The sequence below is a fragment of the Triturus cristatus genome, chromosome 6 (genome assembly GCF_964204655.1).
Source record: "Triturus cristatus chromosome 6, aTriCri1.1, whole genome shotgun sequence".
Lineage (NCBI taxonomy): Eukaryota > Metazoa > Chordata > Amphibia > Caudata > Salamandridae > Triturus > Triturus cristatus.
The window spans coordinates 897,194,720-897,218,297 of NC_140589.1; the positions used below are offsets into that span (position 1 = coordinate 897,194,720).

Below are 23,578 nucleotides of genomic sequence, written 5' to 3' on the forward strand. Positions count from 1 at the left end.
AAGAGTACTACAAAAATCAAAAAGAACCAGGAACAAATATGATTCTCATTGCCCCTCGTTGGCCAAGACAAACATGGTACTCGACTCTCCTAGAACTCTCCAAGGGAGAAATCATTCGGATCAAAGCAGAAAAATACCTGCTGACAATGCAACATGGCCAAATCTTTCACCCAGAACCAGCGACGCTACAACTAGCGGCCTGGCGCCTGAATACATAGAATTTGGACACCTCAATCTGCCGTCCAGAACCATGCAAATGTGTTTTTTACAAGACCAGTCATAAAAAGGTTTTTTGAAGGAGCACACAGAATAGCTCCACCACCAACATGGAGTTTAAATACAGTGCTGTCTCAGCTAATGACTAAACCTTTTGAGCCCATGCATACAGCTGACCCCAAACATATTGCTCTCAAAACAGTCTTTCTCATTGCTATAACATCACTACGGAGAGTAATTGAACTACAAGCATTAACTATACAAGAACCCTAACTTGCAAATCCACAAAGATAAGGTAATCTTAAAGACTAACCGCAGTTTTTACCAAAGGTGGTAACTAAATATCACTTAAATCAAAACATCATCTCACCGGTTTTCTTCTAAGGTCCAAAAACTAAAGCAGAAAAAAGCCTCCATACCCTGGACTTAAGGAGAGCACGACTGTACTATCTGCAAAAGACAGAACAAATCAGGAAAGCAAAACAGTTGTTTGTTGCTTACTCACATACCAATACAGAATCAGCTGTCACAAAGGCAACTATTGCAAGATGGATCGTACAAGCTATCCAATTAAACTATACCAATGCCAAAAAGGAACTAACAATACAATCAACAGCTCACTCCACCAGGAAGAAAGGAGCAACGCTAGCTTTTTATGGCCAATGTACCCATCGATGCTATCTGCGCCGCAGGAACATGGGCATCACCACACACCTTTACAAAGCATTATTGTGTGGATATACAAATGAATAAGGAAGCTCAAATTGGATAAAGGGTGCTTCAACACCTGTTTTGCAAAGTCTTCCTTCCACCGCAGCCTCCCAAACACGGGAGAAACCTCCACATAATCTGATGCACAGCATGTGAACCCAGAAAAGGATTCACACTGCAAAACAAAATGGTTACTTACCAGTAGGAGTAGTTTTGCAGCTTGAAGAGTTTTTTGTATTCACATGTGACCCACCCGGCCTTCCACTAGAAGGAACACAAACAGGTGGGGAAGCAAGGAACAACATCAGTAATTCAGAAAAAAGACCATCACAAGGATTAAAGCACATAAAAACAGGAAAAAAATCTGAAGATGACCACCACGCACGTCGACCTCCAGGATACCGTCTGACGTCACACAGGGGATGTACCTGGCACCAAATAGTGGTCGACCGAGGCCAAAAGTAAAAAAACAAACCAAGGCAATTCCGGACCCAACCACTAGATGGCTGATTGATGCACAGCATGTGAATCCAGAAAACTCTTCAAGCTGCGAAACTACTCCTACTGGTAAGTAACCATTTTGTTAACCTGCTTTTCTCGATGTTATTTTTATGCTTCCTCCTTCACGCTTTAAGAAAGGGAAGTCTAAGCACCGTGCTCTCGTAAATGTTTCAACTCCAAACTTACAAGAAAGAGACTAGGGGAAGCTTGGGGCACATACACATCTCCAAGAGGCATTCAAGCTCTCAAATATTCTGCACTAATTACAGACATCTTACTCTTATCCCAAGACTGAATTTGAAGAATCCATAAATGTCCACCTTTTCAACAAAAGAGACACCATATGTAATATCAGCCTCTCCAGTCTACATCTCAATCTTTGTCTGCTTCTACATTAAATCTGTTAAATAATCCTACTTCTCATTGAGGCTCAGCTTGTTGAACTACCCAGTTATATATAGTCCAGATGTTGTTTCACAGTGATCACAAAACATGCAAGTAACCTCAACTGAGCTTTAGTATTTGTAGCTTAAATAACGGCTCTCCTGAAAACCTGACTGGAATTTACACTTCATGATTAGATGAACCAAGCACTTCCTTCCTTCAAAAACAAGACTACATTGTGAATATGCTCAATAGATACAGGCCATGAACCTTCATCAAGAACAAACGAGAAAACGAATAGACTAGCTTTTTCCCTTATTTTTTGCCACGTTATGCGACAGTCTCCCACCTTACCGAAAATGCCCCCCTCTTGACATTTAGAAAAGAGCTTAAGTCTCCCCCACATCCCAGCACATGATCAAGACCCCTTGTCCAATGGACCTGTTTTGTTTTTATCCTGCTCTTTACGTCTCACCTGTGACAGCACATGCGCTTACTTGCAAGAGATATTGTATGCAACTAGGAACTTGCATTCTCCCGTTGCATAACATTTGGTTACTCCTGTTTGCTGCCCTCTAATTGGCCAATGTGTGCTGGCTTCAATTCCTCTTCTTTCAGCTGGAGCATGGACCAAGTATTGACTGCTCCAGCTTGATTGCCGTCCTTCCGCTGATCACGCTTTGATCAAGGTGCTACTTTTGTTTTTCTCCTTCCCAGTCGTCCTTGTTGAACCTCTTGCAGCTGTGTTTTACTTTACTTTGCCACACACAGTTCAAAGAAGCCCTTTTCTCTTTTGAAATGTCTGTTTATATGACAACAGATTATCTGCTTCCTAGACTGTTTACACTAAGTCATGGATATGGGCGCAATTATTTTCTTTGTAATATCATTTTTTGCCAAATGTCATATATTTTTCTTTTTCCCCACATGGTTAGATTAACGGATTTGCTCAGAATCTATGGGGGATTTTGCCGAGACCTAACAAGCCCTGGCAAAGTCAATAGGTCTCGACTTTGAGACTATTGGTTGTGCCATTGCCTTTTTGTTCATTCTGTATAGCATTGGCATTGCTGACTTTGGCAGTGATTTATAGCCATACTGAATGCTGCTATGCAGCTCGGCTAAAAATATTATTTTAAAAGACTGAGGCATCCAGCGCTAATTCACTTTAATTTTAAACAAAAAAAGCGCATTAGCCATGGCTGTGTGATAGTGCTTTTAAAAATGTTTTTTAGCCACTCTGCAAAGTATCTGTGCTGCGCTAAAGCATGGCCTCTAAACATTGCTCCCAATAGCTCACATGAGCAAGGCCTATAGGCTTTTCAAATGATTGTTTTGCATATCCCTTCAATTTGCTTTTCTCCATTTAATTACTACTTCATTAGCTGTTCTGCTCTGTTTTGTACAGTTATTACCTTATTTCTTTTGTACGCATTGTTGATTTGTATCTGTCCCAGATGAAGAGGTCTACTGTTTCACCTCCTGAACCTTGGTGCTTGTTGTTCAAATACCCCTAATCTGTCAAAAAATGTTTTTAAAAACATGGGAAAGGGCTATTCATATTGATGGGCATGGTGTATAGCCCTTAGCCTGTTTTAAAAAAAAATATTAAAAAACAAAATTTAAATATTATAATTGACCTGGCTCATTTCATTAGTTATCCAGGGATGGCTCATTTAGTGTTTATCGCTTTCCCTTGTCAAGTAAAAAGCATGAAGTTTGTGTGTTTTGAGCTGTCCAATTTCAAGTGTTAACGTTAACCATGCATGCTGTATATTTCTCCCTCGATCATCTGTAGGCAGACCTCGGCCACTATCGATGCCCGCAGAAGCAAGCTGGCTCGTGAACGCAGAACCCTCTTCCAGGCCCAGAACCCCAGGGAGGAAAGGCAAGTAAATGAAACCTGCATTGACAATTGTATTTATACGAATCTCATTGTCTTATGTTGAGATGGTAAATGTTTTACCGAATCGATGTCACTATGTCAAACTGTGTGATTTGGGTTTAATTGGTTGTTTATAAGGAAGAAGGTTTCGAGCTACTGAGTTGGCAGGACAATTTTGAGGCTAAATTATTACTGTCGTCCACAAATCCTAACAATGACCTCCATTAGGTTGTAAACGAATTTCAGTAGAATTTTTTGAAGATGATAGTAACGTCGTTGCAAAGCTGGGCTTAAATTGTGTAGTCATCGTAGTTTATAAAATAAAACTTGTTTGTGTGTGACTGAAGACTCTAGTCTCTACCGTGGACGGAGTCCATTCGTCTTTGGATAACATGGCATGAAAGAGGCCCTGGTTTGTCCGCTTCCTAAATAAAACCAGAACACGGCCATCTTGCCAGCTTCACTCCTGATTTAGGACATACGCACTGTGAGCATCTCACTCAGTGACTGACCCTTTGAAGACCAGTCTTAGGCGATAGTTTAACTTCAGTGCCCTTTGTAACCCACTTGCCTCCGATGTAAAGAAATGTATCCACGAAAAAACTGCCTTGTCAGCTGAAGAGGTCAGTCCGAGCTCCCACACGGCTTTCGAGCAAACGGAAGTGTTGGCCTGTCGAGTGCGACTCCAGGCGCGCGCTGTCAGCACGTGAAGGTCTTGAGGTGTGCGTGAGCACGCCTTTCTTGGCATCAAACTGCGTAGGCAATGGAAGTAACAGCTGCCGTGGCGGACATGCCCCAGGTGACTTGTCTGAACCACCAGCGCACGGTTTCCGAAATATTTGCTTCCTGATCACTTGTCATGGACATAACTCTCAAAACAGACATATTCCCCCATCCCCTTAGCTTGCTTCCGTTCCCTGCTAATGATGTGATCTAATGTGGAGAGAGATCTCTTTTCCCAGAGCGTTTTATTTCTTGGCCCAGTGTGCTTAGCAGCTGGTTACATCAGTAGGTACAAACTTGCTCTCCACCTAGTACATTAACTATAGACATGTCCCAGATATTTTTAATCTGTAAATTATTACTGCTGTTACTTGGGGAGTTTTATCCATGTGTGTTTTCTTGCTACAACCAGGATTTTCACACTGCTTTGGAGGTGAAAAAAAGATTTAGCCAGTTAGAAAGTCGCAGAGGAGAAAGGCTTTACAGTTAACTTGCTTGAAAACGACCCATCCATTTTCAGCACAAGCTTGCTTCCCACACATTACCAGTTTGAGGGGAAAACTGCAGAAGGCACAACCGTAGAAAAAGGTGGTAACTCCTCAAGCCAAGCAGACTGTACTATCCTGATTCTAATTAATAATGAGTAGGCACTTAACCTGGATCTACGGAAGTATTTGCACAAGTAATAAACTTTTCCTACCCCGGTTGACATTGTCACCAGCATCAGTTTGCTGATACAGAGAAGTCCACCATAGGAATACCGCTGGGTAAATGCATTCTTTTCACCATCCATTGACACAGACGGTCCAGCAGTTTCCTCAGGCCAGAGGTGCTGCATTTGAATCCCTTCTCCTTTACTAATTAGTGAAGTCTGTGGTTTTAAACAGGCAACTGGGATTTCAGTCTGTTATCTCCTGCATGTATCATTCTTAGTAACTAGCGTTTAATAGACAAATTGATCTCTGTGTATAGCTTTGTTGAAATGGCCATGCATTGTGTTCTTTACCAGAAGTCGGTGCTATTTTGCAGCACCATAGCACCATTATGAGAAAGCCACAGACAGGGTTGGCATGGAAACAGTCATCTCCTACAGCAGGTGTATGAAAAAGTCCTATACATTGATATTTTTTTTGTGTGCAAATCTTTTATTATTTTTTCTGTTTGAAGGGGGTACAATACAAATGACTCCTGCGTGCAAGCAGCGTATAATATAACATGGGTATGGTACACATATAGAGAGATGGCAGATTCACATCATAAGGATCAGGAGTGCAATGTTCATCAAACATTTAGTCGCATTTATCCGAAAGTACTTGTACATTATAAACTGATTGCTGTTGCGTGCCTTTACACAGGTTAGCGCACTAAGTAAATGATAACATTATTGCTATTGGCACCGTGCTAGGCTGCACCATAATTTCGGAGCGAGAGATTTAAAACTGAGATTGCGTTAACTTACAAAAGGAAGAACACATAACAACCCTAGTAACTGTTGTTCAGCCCTTTAACGTCCTGTCATGTGTTGTGCGTTACTCACTCACTACCGGAGACTACCAACTGCCGTTCCCCCTACCTATAGTTTGCATTGGCCCTTGTGTAGAAATAGTGTGCGATACAACAGGTAAAGGCTGAGGTGTATACACAACTCAAACTCAGGGTGACATCAGTTATCTACACAGTGTGGTTCAGGGGAAACTCCTCCCGCCATGTCCATAGGGAGCTGCAGTTCAGCTTATAGGGCGTCCCAGCATGCTGCAATGGGGATCCTGCGCATCCCCAATGTTTCCTCACGCCGAATGGCGATGCTGTCTGCCTTCGCCCAGGCAAACATTGAGTTCCGCCAGGCCATGGGGGGTCGGATGCCTTCCATTTCTTGTTAATGAGCCGTTTGGCCACTATCAGCCCCAAATCTAGGAATCTCGAGGTGACTTTTGTAGTGGGAGTTCTGCGAAATTTGTGCAACAGGTAAGTTGGCCAGTCATATGTTAGTGTTCTGCCTGTGCAGGCATGGAGGAGAGAGGCCACTTGGTTCCAATAGGCGCCTACCCGGATACAGCCCCATAGCATGTGAATTAAACCAACCCCACACTCGGTGCATCTCAGACACTTGGCATCTACTCGATTGAAGTATTGATTGATTTTTTCAGGTGTGAGGTACTCCCTATGCACGATAAAAAGCTGTATTTGCCCGAAACGTGTATTGAGGTATGCGCGTCGGACTTTCCAACACCAGAGCCCACTCCGCATCTGTAAACTGGTGTCCCAGATCATGTTCCCACTTATGGCGTAGAGAGTCAAGGCTAATGGCTGCATGCGCCCTCAGAGAAGCTGCAAACCATCGCGTCGGGTGTCTACCCGTCCCCATACCATGCAAATATTGCATGGTAAGATGTATCTGTGACTCCGCAGTCATGTCTCCCCATCTGGCCATAAGCGAAGCCACCAATGTACGATGAGTCAAAAAGTGGCCTGGCGGGAGCCCATCTTCTTCTACCTGAGTCGCGTATGACAAAAGTGCACCCTCTTGATATAAGTCTCCAAGCATCTGAATGCCATTCTCATGCCATCGCCTGAGTATCTGCGTGGAGATCACTGTACGGCCAGCTGGGGGTCCCTTCCAGAGACATCGCTGGCGCATAAGGGGTAACCTTACGGGTCATATACAAGCTTCTGCAGAAGCACCTATAGGCCACTCCGAGTAATAAAGGCTCCGCCGATCGGGAGCGCGCACCTAGGCTGACGATATGATGCAGGGGATAGGGCGGACTCATAGTGGCAGTATCTGCGCAATGACGGTTTGAGAGCCAGTGTGCCACCCACTGAAAAAGCCCTACACATTGATGGAGAGATTTGGTGCATGAGGAGACTCGTACAGTGCATTGTGGCAAACTGAATCACCTGTAAACCTGCTATATTTGATATCGGTGATTTTTAAGTGCTGACCTGTCTCTTCGTTAGATATGTTGCTTCATGAGGTATTTTGCTCTGCCAAAAAGTTCTACCTACCTCGGACTGTCTATTGCTAATTTAGGTCTGAGACTGTTTAGAGTGGAAGATAATGCAGAGTCCAATGTGAGCAAGTTTGCAACCCCATCACCCAACTCAAACTTCACTGCGTCCTTGCACACATATTGGTTAGTTTTTAAAATATTAAAGGAAAACGAAAGGGAGACTAATAATGTATATATATTGCCATTCCGTATCCTGGATAGATCCCAGTGGCACCTATGCCGCTGTTCAGGGTGTGTGGGGAAGGAAGGAGATCACCCTAGTTAGCGTATATGCTCCGCCCAAACTGCAACCCCAAACGCTTGGAGCAGTTGCTAAGATGTTGTTGGACTGGGATACCCCGATACACATTATTGGGGGTGACTTTAACGATGTTATGGACCCGTGTACAGATCGGTCCAGGACGATGGCGGGGACCCGAGTCCCCACCCCACTGGCTGAATTTGTGCAGTCAATGGGGCCGACAGACCTGTGGCGTAGGCAACACAAGCTTGCACGCACCTCCTCATTTTTCTCCGGGGCATACAAGGCTTTTTCAAGACTAGATTACTTATTCGCTCCAGCGGGGGAAACACGGACGGTGGGGGAGGTAGAATACCTGGCTAGAGGCATCTCTGATCACTCACCTTTGAGATTATGGGTGGGGCTGTGAAGGGGGTCCTTAAACGAGACACCGATCTATTCTTTCAAGAAAACGACTGCTCTGTGCCCTCCGCTGTCACCCTTTGGGAAGCCTATAAAGCAGTTCTTAGAGGTAGGTCTGCAAGACACAGTAGCGAGGAAACGCAGAGCAGAAGTTCTTAAGGTAGAAACCTTGGAAAGTTGTCTTCTTGACCTCTAGCATAACGTCACCCCTGAAAATGAGGCGATCCTCTATAGACAGCTGGAGGTTACTCGCAGGCAACTTCGTGCGCTGACAGAGAGAGAAGTTCAGTCGCAAATGCAGGCAACACAACACAGACTCTACGAGTCAGGTGACAGAGCAGGGAAACTCCTAGTGTGGCTGAGCCGGAAGGAGTGGGAGGCAAACTGGATTAGTCAGATAGTGTACGCAGGCACACATTACACTACTGCAGTAGACATAGCCGGAGCGTTTGAGCGCTACTACACCAAACTATACCAGGCAAAGGTAACTGCTGATGAGAGTAATATAAGCAGTTATCTTGGAGCTATTGAAATGACAACCCTGAGCCAAGAAGACACAGAGGCCCTAGAAGCAGAACTTACTCTTGAAGAGGTACAAGCTAAAATCTGGGAAAACACTTGGTCCTAATGGGCTACCGGGCGAGTTTTTCAAACAGAATAGTAGTCTACTGGCCCCACACATCCTCCAAATGTTTACGGAAGCCAAGAAAGAGGGAACACTATCCCCAGACCGCTGTCAGGCCATGATGGTGGTCATACCAAAACCTGACAAAGCCCCAGATGACTGCAGGTCTTACTGTCCAATCTCGCTTTTAAATATCGAGACCAAAATCTTGGCTTCCATACTTGCCACGCGGCTGTTAACGGTTATCACGTCACTGATTCATAAGGATCAGTCAGGCTTCATTCCCAAGCATTCCACGCGTTTTAACTTGCGCCGACTTGCAAACTGGATGGACACGTCTAAAAGGGGAGATAGGCCTTGGACACTCCTGTCACTCATCACCGAAAAGGCATTTGGCACAGTTCACTGGACTTTTATGCGACTTGTGCTCCAAAAAACTGAATTTTGGGGATAACTTTTAGTCATGGATAGACTTATTGTATACAAACCCGACCGCCAGAATTAGGGTCAATTCAGCTACCTTTCCCATCCAACAAGGGACTCAACATGGTTGCCCCCTGTCCCCTCTGCTCTTTGCACTGGTCCTTGAGCCATTGGCATGTTTAATAAGGGCGCATCCGGCGCTGAAGGGATTCCAAGATGCTGAGGGGCAGGTGAGGGAAGAACGTCTCTCCCTCTATGCAGACTATATTCTACTGTACATTGCAAGCCCGGACACAACACTCCTGGTCTTCGAACTAATCACGGAGTACGGTAAATGAGCTGGATATAACCTCAATTGGGGGAAATCCAACTTCTTCTTTTTTTTTTTTTTTTTTTTAAGAACCTTTATTGACATTTCAACCAAATACAAGTATGGGCCTACAACCCCCGGGGCCGGCCGCTAAGCAATCAGAGTAACACAAGGCAATTGTTAATCACAGGCAGCTCCTCGGGGATCAGAATTTCCATGCTAATATACTCGTGGCCACTGAACAGCCCAAGCAGGAGACCAGGATACAAAAGGTTTTCATTTTGTAATAAGGAATAGAAGGATCAGGTGCCAAACAATTTCCCAGCAGCGAGAGATGGCAGGCAGAATAGTAAACGTCAACAATAAGCAGCAATCTATCAAGTCAATGGCGCTGGAACAGGCGATTCAGGATGGGGAAGAATATCACGGCCATTTACGCCTGCAGTCCCCTGCCCTAAGACCCAGAAAACACCACGGACATTGAGGCACACATGAAGAAGCAGTAATTTACGGCGAAGGAGACCTACCATGCTGATCCCAGAAAAGAAGACAAGAAAGAATAAGAGAAGAAAAAGGAGGCCATGGAAAAAATAAAAGACAAAAGAATCCCCTCCCCCGACCCCCCACCCTGCACCTCTGCAGATGAGTACGGCCCCCCCCCCCCCCCCCCCCAGCAGTGTGCCTGTCGCCCCGGAACCAGACCCGAAATATAGAAGAAAGAGAGAAAAAGGAGTAAGAAAAGAAACCCCACCAGACGGGGGGGGTAGAGAGAATATTAATAAACTGGAGGAGGGCCTTCAAATCATGCCCCCGGCTTCTCCCTCCCGCACAATATGTTTTCCCCCAAAGCAACAGTAAACCACACAATATCGACCATATCAAAGAATATTGGGGAGCATTATACACCTACCACACTATCGGTTATGCCATGAGAGCGCGCAACCCCTGTGCCCGCCCGCCCATTAGATGACAACCGCTGAAGGATCGGCCTTATCCTTGGCCACTCTTTGCGAATCTACCCATGCATACCCATCGACCCAGTGCCATGTCCAATGTTACAAGGAAGTAGAGCGTCCAAAAAAGACCAGGGAGCGAACGACACATGCAGGGCGGACGACTCTGGATACCAACACAGTCAGCATTTTGAAGGATCATCTTTCCCAGGACTGCCCCAGGGTCCGCACTGCACACAAGGTCCAGGAAGGCGAAATCAGCCAGAGCCGGCGACCGCTGCTGGAATATTGCCTGGGTCGCCGGAGGCCGCGCGCGGGGCAAGGCCACCACCCCCCGCTCGAATCCAAAATCTCTGGAACAGACCAGGCCCACAGCCAGCTGATCACACGTTGGCACATTGTCCGGAGTTTCCAGCTTTTCCTTATTCACAGGGGCGGCCACGACACTGTCCTCCTGTACGAAGTGTAGCAAGTCCCTATGTACCTGGGGACAGGGAGAGCTCAACTGTTCCAACGCTGAAGCCACACCATCGAGCTTTCTCCCCAATACCCAGGCGCCGTGAACCATGGTGGAATGAAGGGCACCGAGAGCTTCGAGAAGGTCACCGTACCCCAGCACAGCTCCCGGCGCTCGCCCCGGCACGCTCATCTTAGTCACACACGCCCAATCTTGCTGAGACCCAGAGTACAGGATGATAGGCTCCATCCTATCAAGATGGCCGCCGGGTAGGTCCACTCCAGATTGGGACCGGGACCCAGGCACAAGCACCTCAAGTTCCAAGTCACTGGAAACAGGGTTCCGGGGGCAAGCAAAAATATGTATCTGGTGTGTGGTAACGGGTAACAGTCATCCCCACCACGGAGCAGCGTCCGTGAAACTCCAGGATCAGCCCGCGAAAATCGGGACGAGTTACGGGCAGCGTCCGGGCCGCTCACCAGCGAAGGCTCAGGCAATTTACCGGGGAATCCCGGAACTGCCACCTCGGGCACGCACTCGGCCCGCTACGCTTAGTGGTAGGAGTGACCACGGCGAAATTCAGGTCAATATTCGCACCGCTCCGGTACTCCGACTCCACCCAGTCACCAAAGGCCGCTGTTGTTGAACTGCCGCCCGGCCATGTTGTCCACCCGAGGTCCCGGCTCCAGGGTTGCACAGGCCGCAAACTTCGAATAAAAATTTCTCCGGCGGTATCGCCGCCAGAAAGGAAATCCAACTTCTACCCCATCGGTGGCCCTGCGGACATACAATCTATACCGCTGTGTCTTCCGATTGCAGCCGAGGGCTATAAATACCTCGGAATGTTTATCTCCCTTAATGATGCAGACTGCCTCACCCACAATGTCTAACGTGTCCTGCAAGAATTCCGGGAGGACGTGGCCAAATGGCGGTGCCTCCCATTGACGTTGCTCGGAAGGGCCGCCATGTACAAAATGATTACACTCCCAAAGCTCCTATATATTCTTCATATCATGTTTCACAAGATCCCGGAGACAGTTTTCAGGGCTATAAACGACCAAGTCCCGCATATTGTTGCGCGATGGAGGCCATCCTCGAGTTGCACTCCAGACACTGCAACGCAGTCAATATAATGGGGGAATAGCATTACCAGATGTGCGGGCATATTATAGGGCGGCTCACCTCACCATACTTAACGAATGGGGACATGCACCTGGAGACCACCCCACGTATGCACTGGAGAGACTCCACTTCCAAAAACACTCTCACCTACATTACATATATGGAGGTGGGGGGGGGGTACAGGGCCTACTGCCAGCAACAAGGAGAGTGGTAGAAGCATGGAAAGAAGCAGAACGTCAAATAAAATGGGACAAAAGGTTGACGACGGCTACCCCTTTGTGGGAGGGCAGGCGGTTTCAGGAGATTGCGAAACTGCGGGGGTTCAGAGGATGGGACACCATCGGGATAACTAGGCTGGGGGACATTGTTTGACAAGGAGATTTGATGACATTCCCACAACTGTAAGAGGGATAATAACTTGTCCAACAGGCAATACTACAAATCTATCCAGCTCCGGCATGCTTGGGCGGCACAGAAACCAGACATTGCAGATCTCCCCGAATATGCTCCACTAGAAGGTAGGTTGCTCCAAGAGGAGATATTGGAGAAGGCAGTTTGTGGACATATAAGACCTTAATCAATAACATACCCGATAACCTACTGGCACTGAGGCGTAAATGTGAGGTTACATCAGGCGAAGTAGAGGACATAGTCTGGGAGATGGCCCTAATGCACCCTAGAGAAGTGGCAATAAAACTCAGGCTACGATTGATTCAGTTTAAAAATACTACATAGAGTGTACTACGATAGGGCAAGACTCTATGCAATGGGCCGAGCTGAAACACCCAAATGGCTATGATGCAAAACAGAGATGGGCTCCTATATCCATATGCTATGGGAGTACCAATAATACACCGCTATTGGACGCAGGTGCTACAAGAATTAACTAATATACTTGGGACGCAAATCCCATTAGACCCTAAATATGTCCTGCTGGGTATACATACAGATGTCGACTTGCCTAGATATAAACTTTTGTTAAGTAACCTACTCATAGTAGCAAAACACGACATAGCTGGGAACTGGGAAAGAGCAGATCCCCAACTATGAAAGATTGGGGGGCTGGTATGGATTTGTACAATGGGGCAGAAAGGACAATATATCAGGCAAGAGGGTGTCCCAAGAAATTTCGGCAGATTTGGCAACCATGGTTGAGATACTACGGGCTAGAGCTAGATGATGGGGACACGGACATTATGCAACTGATTTCACAGGAGAGTGTGGATGTGGAGCCCGGAGGCTTAGAACAGGAATCTCTTGCGGGAGGGGTGTAACAGCTACCACGAGGGCGAGAACCGGGGGAGCTACCTAGAAATAGTGAAATTTTATGTTATTTACTCTATGATCCCACCAATTGTAATCTTAATTGATTTTGTACGCAAAGAAGGTATGGGGGTATGTCTGTTGCTTATTGTTTTATTGCCTTTTATATTTTTGTTATTCTAAAAATAAATAAAAACAGTTAAAAAAAAATAATGTATATATTTATTATTTACTTAGAAGGTTTTGTATAGCGCGAACAAGACCCTTGCGGGTATCCGAGCGCTTCACAGGGCAAATGTAGGTGACAGAAACACGCATAAAAAGATAATATAGGTTTGACTAATACAAAAGAGGTAACTAATACAGACTAGCAAATGCAAACAAGGATGTGTAAATAGTTCAAGTGAATTTGGCCATGAGAATCGGTTTCACTTCTTTTTTGAAAAATGCCATGGAAGGGTTCTGTCTTGTTTCTGGGGGCAAGGCATTCCAGATCCTGGAAGCCATTCCTGAAAAGGTCCGGTTGTATGTTTTCTTCTTGGTAAATCGTTGTGGTTTCAGTAGAAGATTATAGGAGCTTCTGGTGGGTCTGTTACCACCCGAGAGCACCACTTTCTCAGCTAGGTATCGAAGTGTTTTGTGATGTAATTAATGCCTTGTGCGTCATACAAGCGATTTTCAAATGAATTCTGGCCTCGAAAGGTAGCCAGTTGAGGGCACGAAGGTCAGGCATATTTGCCATCTGCCTAATAATTTTCATTTCTTTCCCCCCTCAGGTGACGAGGTCCTCTGCAGATACTTCAGCAACGAGCGAATACCCCCCATATTTGAAGAAATCCCCCCTTCCGCGCACTACTTTTCGCGGCCCGCGGGTGAGAGGCAGTTAGTGAGAGGCACGGATTACATCCGAGGCAGCAGGTGCTTTTTGAACGCAGATCTTCATAACTGCGCAACTATGCCTTTCCAGGAGGAAGGCGCTAAACGGAACTCTGCAACGACGTCACCCACCAAAGCGCCCTCCCCAGAGCCATCCCTCCTTGTCAGCTGGATAGCCAAGCTGAAACTTTTGACTCACTGATGCCTCTTTTGGGGGGGGCGGTTCCCTTTCTCCCCGTCACATAGTGCCTTTGCTCCCTATGTCAGACTTGCTTTACGGTTCTGTTCAGTATTAGTATGCATTGGTCGACTGTTAGAAGCTGCACACCGCTACCTTTTCTTTGTTCAGTTTAAGGTGAAGAGGACTGAGCAGGATGTACCAACTAATGGAGAGAAACTCAAAAGGACATGCTTGATCTCGGATGCTCTTAGTGCCTGAAGGCGCACTCCTCAGACGCAAAGCATCACTGGGAATTGGAGTCCGCAAGATGGGAGCAGGCCGTGCTTTAAATGATCGTACTGAGGGCTGGTTCTAGCTACAAGAGATGGCACTCAAGAGTTTGCCTCTGGAGCAGTTGAGACCATGAAAAGCGTCAACGTTTCAGCACTAGTCCCAGGCTGCATTTGTCGTTTGTTTGGTCTCTAGGTGGGAGGTAACGGAAGGAGATTTGATTATTCTTTTAGGCGAATGGTCACCAACTGACTTTTTTTGGAGGACAAAAAAAATATGCAATTGAAAGAAGAATATATGTTCAGCGACTTGGTGTGGGATGGTATACCACTTGTGCCTGTGGTTTTTCAAGGATTTTGTCTTGAACTTGTGTAGTCAAAGCACTTTGAATCAACCATCTGCCTACCTTTGACAGCAAAGTCACCATTCACGTGTTTGGAAGTAGATATCCCAGCAATACCATATGCGTAAAATAACAAAAAAGTGCATTTGTAGTGAAGTTGAATGAACCATTATTCTGTTCTTCCTTCTTATATTTAACATCTGATATACCGTCTACCAAAGTGTGTTTACTGCTGCTGTTTGAGTACTGTATCAGCCACAAAATGGCTTAGGCGTTTTGAAATCTGACTTTCCTTTTTTGGGCTTTCATTGACGCAATCGGAATAAGACATGTTCAGATTTTCCCTTAATCTTCCTCATTTAAAAGCATATTTTCTTTGATGTTAATTCTTTTGAAACTATTAGGTCGTATTATCTTGGGGACCAATGCCTGCACCTAAAAAACGAAGCAAAACAAAAACTCAACCTTTTTTGGAACTTTTTAACTAGAAAGAAATTCCTGTTGAATGTAACCAACTTTCTTGATCTTTTAAAGTCCATGAAAATATAACTGGCTGTAGATTAGGTTCTAGCCCGCCGTAGAAATTCACTTAGATTTCCAGACGGTGTTAAATTGCATAGGGTTGCCAACTCAACCCCTAGCCTGTTGCATGCTTGTAAAACACTGAAGTGGGGTTGGTTCTTTCTATCATGTGGTAAAAAACACAGCTGTGAGAGTGTGTTCAGAGGGCATGCTTTAGGCTATCTTCTCAAAGATTTTTTTCTGGTTTAAAAACACCGCCCATAACAGTGGTTGACTTTTTCTAGTTTTTATGTTGATTAAATGAAGGATGAAGTTTAGGCATCTTCCCTTTCTTCAGGCATAAAAAGCCAGCCAAGCCAGGTAAAAGTCATGCAGATGCTCCAAGGTTAGGTAAATTGAGTTTAGTAATGACATTTCGCTAGAGCGTAGAAAGTTGCTATTCACCTGCTGCTCCCTCCAAAAGTGGCCATTTACTGCCAGTGCATTCATAGACGCTTCAGTCTGCTTGTGTGCACAGACTCAAATATTTTGGTCATGTTCTCTGCCCTGCTAAAGTGTCATGTTTTGGAACCGGTCTGCCAGCTCTCAGATCTCTAATGTTAATAGTCCTGTTTCTTCCTTTAGCATCCGCAGATACCAGAGCAAGACCACTCCAGCTGTCTCAGGGAGGGACAGGTTCCTTGGCCGAAGGCTGCAGTCCCCCCAAGACCGCCACCTACAGTTTGCTCATCTGTTGGTGAATAAGTCCCAGAACCTAATCCCTATAGGTCAAGTGCTTCTGTGAGCCGTTATTCAATCCTGCGTTCTAGAGGGCGTGGACATGTTTCTTTCATTAGGCTAAACGCCACAAGACTTTGACAATGCCCCCTAGAAAAGAAGAATGCATTAGAAATCGCTTTAAAAAAATGTACAAAGACTGTGTGGTCATTCGTAAATTATCTTACGTTTTATATTAATTTAATACATTTGTATATTTGTATATATTGGTGTGTACATATTTTCTCTTTACTTTTAGAAGTCTATAACAATGTGGAAGGTCTTCAGTGCGCACTGGTCAGATATTGAAGTGCATAATCACTTTTCTCTTGTTGTCAACATTTTGAAGAAGATGGAGTCTCCGAGCACACTTCATAATGATGTTATTCCAGCAACATAAAGGTTTTCCTTGATGATTTCCTGTGTTTGACACTCTTCCTCCCTGAAAGAGTGAAGTTCTGAGCAAACTGTACATATTTATTTTTGGTGGTTTATGGGTGTCACCAGGCCTATCTAGTTTGACTGTTTCTTTGTCAGGTGTAAGTGACACTGTGTACTCTCCATGGAACTCCACTTCATCTCTGCTCACATATAATTCTCCATGCCAGTGTGTCTTCCCTAGACGTTATTAACTTTTGTTACTGGTTTTGGTATTAGTCATTCCTACCGGAAGACCCTTCATTGCATTTGCAACGCTTCCCTCCCAAAAAATCTTCAGCTTCTCACAACAACTCTGTCGAGTCCTAGATGTTCCTCATACCAAAACTAATCTCTTCTCCACTGTATGTGTACCCCAAATTAAAACAAGTAATACATTGGGACAAATTTGTCTGGGAGCGAGTCAATTGAGGATGGTGGATATGCAACCAGAGAGCATAGGGCCAATAAAGCAGTACTGTGCAGGGGTAATCCATTGAAAGAACACAATTATTAAATTTGGATCGCTAGTTCAAAAACGGATTCCGTCAAAAGTTCCCTCAAAAGTGATGCATGGGTAATTAGTACAGCTACAGATACATATTTTTTCATGGCAACAACATTTAGTCCCTTCACCGTCCTGCTGCAGATTTTGTAATGTCAAGTCACCTTTTCTATAGTACTGCGCACAGCTATCATGTGTATGGCTTGTGCATCACTCTTGGGATCATAGCGCCTTTTTGTATGTTTTGGGTTTTCCCATTCACTGCAGTCTTGGAGTTCTCATAGTAAGTGAAAAATTGTCTTTTCAGAGTAGGGTTTGGTGGCGGTATCTGCTGGCTGAATGGCATGAATATGTTGCGTTTAAACATAACTCTGCTTCTTGTGCTGTTGGAGTGTTGCAGCTCATTGGAACTGCAGAGATCCCTAGGTAGATTTGAAGCCCATATTTTGGGACAGAGAACTGTGGAACGCAAACCATGAAATGAACGTTTGATGTGTATAAGCATGGTGTCTTTGCCAATTGTGCCTTTAGTATGAAGACTATGAAAAGGATTTTGCACAGTGATCTACAAACTACCTTTTTTATACTTGAGGTGCAATAAATCTGTTAATCCCTGCACCCTTATATTAGTTCACCCCCGACTACAACATTCTTCCGTCCTCTCCTCCACTGATACTTCTACCATTTTCTTCACGTTTCTTAGGTCCTATAAAGGGGATATTTACCAACATCATCTATTAGCCATTCTTACCAGCTGTGTCCCATCCTTTGTTTTTGACCATGTTTTTCGGAGACTGCTGCTCACACCGTAGGAGGTATGAGGAAAAAGAGGGCACTCTGTTGAGGATATGCTTATCCTGTACTCCTCGTGTCTGCATCATGCAAGTAACAGGGTCTGGGCATGAGCAGTCGGAAAGCAGCCGCTGTTAACTGTCCACATGGGGTGGTGGAGTGGAAGGGGAATGTCTTCCCCAAAACACCAGAAAGAGAATCGAAAGTTCATGGCTATCCAGACATTCATTGCCATCTGAAGTAAATATATTTTCTAAGCACACAAGTACACCGGTTTTCCCAGCCTGCTTGGACCTTGAAAATCCTTTATTCATTAGAATTTTTAGTACAATGATTGGAATAGGCTTATTGTCTGGTGCAATTGTTTTGGTATCTAGATCCCTCTTACTGGTTAATAAAGAAATTGTGCTAATTGTGTGAGCCCTTCTCCAGATTTCTCCATTGCATTACATGTTAAAAAATCCAAATCGTTTAGCACCTTTACCTTTCTGCAGACATACAGGTCAATTTCGCATTTGATAGAGGAAAATTAGACTGTCTGTGTCTGTTGACCTAACTGTTGAATATCACTCTAGCCTCCTTTTCTCCTTCATGGGCAGGTGACCTGCCTAGGTGCTGATGAAGGTGCATCAGCCGGAAGAGATTGTATGTCACTGTTACTTTGATTAAATGCTCACCATAAAAAGCTCAGTTTTGCTACAGCCGATCCAATGTTCAGTTACAAAGAAAACGTCTTACAGAACTGATCAACTGAGTGAGCTTGCACAGCATAGATTTTATTTTTATGAGCAGGTCATCAAGAGTTTCTTAGGAGTAGTGACAAAGGTAACAATTGTGAACTCCGATTGTTACTATTTGGTCTCAAGCCATGAGGACTTGCATCCTTGGCTGCCATCAGATCTCCAGAACCAACTGTGCCGTGGATAATAAATCAATTGGATGTCCGCCAATTCTCCACCCAATAGGAGTGCCTGGAGAATGTTTTAAGCAAAAGCTTCTATGTGAATCAAACTAAGCTTTTCTCTACACTGGTTCGTGTTCTAAGCGCATGCTTGTATGTTAAGCTAGGTCTTGTCCTCTGTTCAACAGAGGTTTGTTGTAGCACATTGTTGCGTGCCAGTTCAAATGAATTTAGCAGTGTTTACTTTGTGGGTTCATATGTTTAACTCCAAGGCTTATGGAAGAAAGGTAGGGGCTACTCTGATGCTTTGCCATCACTTTGGAATCCTAGGCTGTAATCGCCATCCCGTTAAAGCCAATATGTTGTGCCCTCAGAAATAATTATGTTGGAAACTGGTGGGGTACATGGATGAGGAACTTTACTGGGATTGCCCAGTACCATGGGGCCAGAGCTTGACAGCATTATGGGGCTTAACTACTGCACGTACATGCTTTAGAGTGGAACCCATACCTCTAGTTCTCAAAGCTCTTCAGTTTAAAGTTGGTTATAATGATTTATTTTAAGAACTTATTTTAGCAACTTATAAAGCGCACAAATACCCGTAGGTGTCTCGGTGCTATGTACTGGAAGGGTAGCAGAGAGCTGGTGGGAAGCCTATTGTTTGAAGAGCCACGTTTTTAGTTGTTTTCTAAATGATAGCAGCTTGGGACTAGCCTTAATCTGCAAGGGGAGAGAATTCCACAGTTTGGATGTGGCCACTATGAAGCTTCTGTCACCTCAGTTGGCTTTCTTGGTTCTGGGGACGATCAGAAGATTGGCATCTGCTGAGCGAAGAGATCTGCTGGGCGTGTAACCCAGGAAAGCTTTCTTCAAGCATTCCAGCCCTGCATTGTGGGTTGCCTTATAGGCAATACAGAGAGCCTTAAATTTTGTTCTGCTTCTTATGGGGAGCCAATCGAGCTGTCACACCACATTGGAGATAGGCTTAAACGTGGGGGTACCTGACAATATCCTAGCGGCTGCGTTCTGTACCAACTGCATCCTACCCAGAACCCTTTTTGGGCATTAATTAAAAGGCTATTGCAGTAGTCAACCTTAGACATGACCAGAGCACAGATTAACTTTCTCCCGGTGCTGTCTGGGACGAAAGCTAACAATTTCTTTACCATTCTTAAAACATAAAAGCATGAGGAGACCACTGCGTTAGCATGATGAATGAAGGATAATCTATCATCAAAAATGAAGGAAGCACGCTGTTAGTTTTTTTGCCACAAAACAGCTGGTGGTAGAAGGAATAAATGCCCTACTCTTCATCCCTATTTGCTTTCGAGTCTGGTATCGGATCGTGGGTTATTTTGGTCCATCAGACAAGTTCAGGTTTCATGGTAGCACCGCTCTGCATTAGCAGTTTCTCCCAGTAGTCGTTCTTGAAACCCATCTTTACTGTGTTGAATTGTGAGCACATTTCTCCTGACCAAATCGCAGAAGTGTAGTTACTCCATCAAATCCACTCTCTTCCAGCACTCTGGCCCACAAAATGAGTTAAAGAATCCACCACTACTTCCAGATGCTAATATACTGCATTTGCTCCTAGCATGAACACTGCATATCTTCACTTCCTGGCCACTGCATATCTTCACTTCCTGGCCTTAAAGTAATCTATCACTAGACCTTGTAGTTGGGTGTTGTCATGAAACTTATCACAGACCACTTGGCGCCTTTTTTATTTCAGTTCTTCATACCGACATATTGAGTCCCATAAGTGTTTGAGGATTCAGCCTCTAGTTCCTAATGTGGACAGTAATCACGAGCAAGGGTATTCAGCTTAGCTATAGTGACTACTTTCACCACCTTAGAGCAAAATACTGAATTCTGAAGCTTGCAAGCTGCATTAAAGAAACAGAATGTTTTGCATCTGGCAATCGCAAAAAAAATACTTCTGTGGGTGTGCTGAGCCATTTTTACCACCATGCGTAGAGCATCTGTGCATTTAAGACCTGTACAGTCATAAGTTACAAATGCCATTTAAAGGCCGTACTAAGACCTGGACAGTAGTTAAAATCTGGAAGCTGCTCCATTATCTTAAATATGCAGGAAACTAGTAAGCAAAGAATTTTAGATTGGACCTTTATTTAAATATTACTTTCAAAGGAAACATGACAAATACTAGAATGTCCTAAAATAAGTGTCGGCCAGAAGTCTGCAGCAGCATCTGTATAGAAACGTCCGTGCCACATTTTCTGGCACTTCAGCTGAATCGGTCTTTCGTCCATTGATGTGCCTCTTGGTGGCAGCATCATCGAATGGCTTTCCAGCAGTTTACCAATAATGGGTCTATTCAGTTTAGATTTGGGACTATTTCTTATAATGCAGACAAGTTTTGAACTCCAGAAACTGAAGTAGCCCTATGCCATGATCTAAAAAGAACATGGTCAAGAAAGGGTTTTTTGAGCTGCGCGTTTAAATCCTTTTATTTTACAGTTAAATACAGAGTTTACTATCCTGATGCAGTTATGTGCCTATGATGGTGAGGGTCGGCATTGCCACTGATTATGGGGTCCAGGACCAAAAAGATGTATTCAAACTTTTGATAACAATAGGCACTACAAGCATTCCGGAGGTTTTTGACTTTTGATTCCCCCATCCTTTTGCTGGTGGGAACCATTCATAGTATTTTCAAGATCCCATATAATTGCTAATTAACGGGGTTGTAAGACGTTCGAGAAATGGAATCCCCACACATTCTTACAATGTAGAAACGTGTCCACCTCTGTGCCCAATTAAACCTTTTGTAAACAATTTCCACCCAAAAGATAAGTGCATACGGCCTCAACTGTTCTGTCTAGACGAGTTGGCTCATGTGGACTGCCTTTCATTACTCAGGCGTGATAAATATACATGTCAAAGGCTGCAGCCACATTGTTCTAGCAGGAACTTTTATATATATATATATATATATATATATATATATATATATATATGTATATATATATATATATATATATGTCAGAATTGAGTATGCAGTCAAGTAGCGTCTGTTTTCTTGCATAGCGCTGTACATTTAGAGAAGTGTGCGAAGCCTGCGGTGTGCTTGGTTTTTGTGAATGTTTTTGTTGTTGTTGTTTTTTTACTCTTTAGACACAATGAGGCAACCTAAATAGTTGTCAGCATTTGTATATGTATATAGAAACTCCTCAGTACTGTATAGCTTTATTAGATAGGTCATATGTAGAAAGAAACCTAGATCTGCACACCTGTTCCAGAAGCTTAAAAGTGCCTTGAATAGCTCACTCTTTAGGAACCGTTGTGACAAGAGCGTCTCATAGTTACAGCGTTCATCTAACTTCAGCACCTCTTCATGCCGAGCATACATCCAGTTGTGAAAACAAAACCAAAAAATGACTAAAATTGGGGGATATTCATACTATGCAACAAAGCAGTGCCTGGTAGATTATTTCTGAATGAATAATAAATAATGCAATAATGAAGGTTAGACGTGCATTGTAAAAATGTTTGCATTGTGTAAATGTATCTTATATGTGTTTGTTAAATGTTAACATTTCAGTTGTAAACTTATTTAAAAAAAAAATGTATTCAGAAAAAGAAGTAAAAAATAAATTTTTTACACTATGGTTCCTGTTCGTCTCATTTTACATGACATTCTTTCTTGAATTGATATCATGCATATTGCACTATTGAGACACTTTTTAAAAAAACTTTATTTACCATTTTGTGTCTTGCATCAGAATTAAACCATGTAGCTCACTGTCACAATTCGTCAGCATAAAAATAATGGCACATATAGTCATCACAAAAAATATCAAACATCATCCCAATGGCTATTTGTAGTCGTCCCAACGTCGACCCAGTCCCCACGACATCTTGCCGCTTATCCATCATGATATCTGTGCACAGCTTGGCGGTACCATTTCTGGAGGACTGAAGAAGATGGCGCATCCAACCCATTGATGTCATTAACCCAGCCCGGTTGGGACCCTGCCTTGTTCAAGCGGTGTAGAAGGTTGCAGTCTTTCCACGGCCTCATAGTTCTTGAGTGGACCCCAGATGTCTTTAGGCTCCGAGGAGCATGGTAAGGTGGTGGCGTACAAGTCGCTATTAGTGTTGCAATATGTTAAGCTACTCAGCCAATTCTTACACGTAGGGGCAGACTTACTCCCCCAGTTTAGGGCAATCTCTCTCTTCGCTAGCAGTAGACTGAGGGCGATAAATTTCTGGACGGATTTTGGAAGTTTGGCCCCATAGCCCAGCAGTGCCACTTCCGGTGTGGGTACCACATCCAGTTCTATCATGTCCCCTAATGCCTTTTGTACCTCCTCCCAGTAAGCCAATATCTTTGTGCATGTCCAGATTAGGTGTGCAAAGTCCGCTTGCGGAGCCCTGCATTTTAAACAGATGTGTGGTCTGGTTGGGTCTAGTCTATGGGTTGTCGCTGGGGTCATGTATATCCTGCATAGAAATTTAAAGTGAATTAGTTTATGGCGGCTATTTAAGGAGACCGTTTTTGTCATGGAACAGCATTTAACCCATGCTAGTCAAGTATGGGGTGTCCCAAGTCCTCCTCCCATGCCTTACGGAGTTTATCATCTACGACAGGAAGTATGGACATGCATTCGCGATATAGCTTAGAAATCAAATGCGCTCCCTTGACATTCTCTATTGTCATTGTGAGTGGGGTGAACGAATCTTGTTCAAGAGGGAATCTGGGTATTGTTGCCCGAAGAGCCGATCACACCCGGTCCATGACAAATTATCCATAAAGGTGGCAGT

The 23,578-nt window shown here is 44.3% G+C and overlaps 1 protein-coding gene across 1 annotated transcript in view; it reads left to right on the forward strand.

Annotated features, from left to right (window-relative positions):
• CNKSR3 (CNKSR family member 3) overlaps positions 1–22,422 on the forward strand; it is a 161,154-nt gene extending 138,732 nt beyond the window's left edge. The window contains exons 12-13 of the mRNA XM_085611537.1: positions 3,611–3,700; positions 14,004–22,422. Coding sequence (XP_085467663.1) covers positions 3,611–3,700; positions 14,004–14,305 — 392 coding nt within the window. The 3' untranslated portion in view covers positions 14,306–22,422. The remainder of the gene's footprint in view (positions 1–3,610; positions 3,701–14,003) is intronic.
• Positions 22,423–23,578: the final 1,156 nt, after the last annotated feature.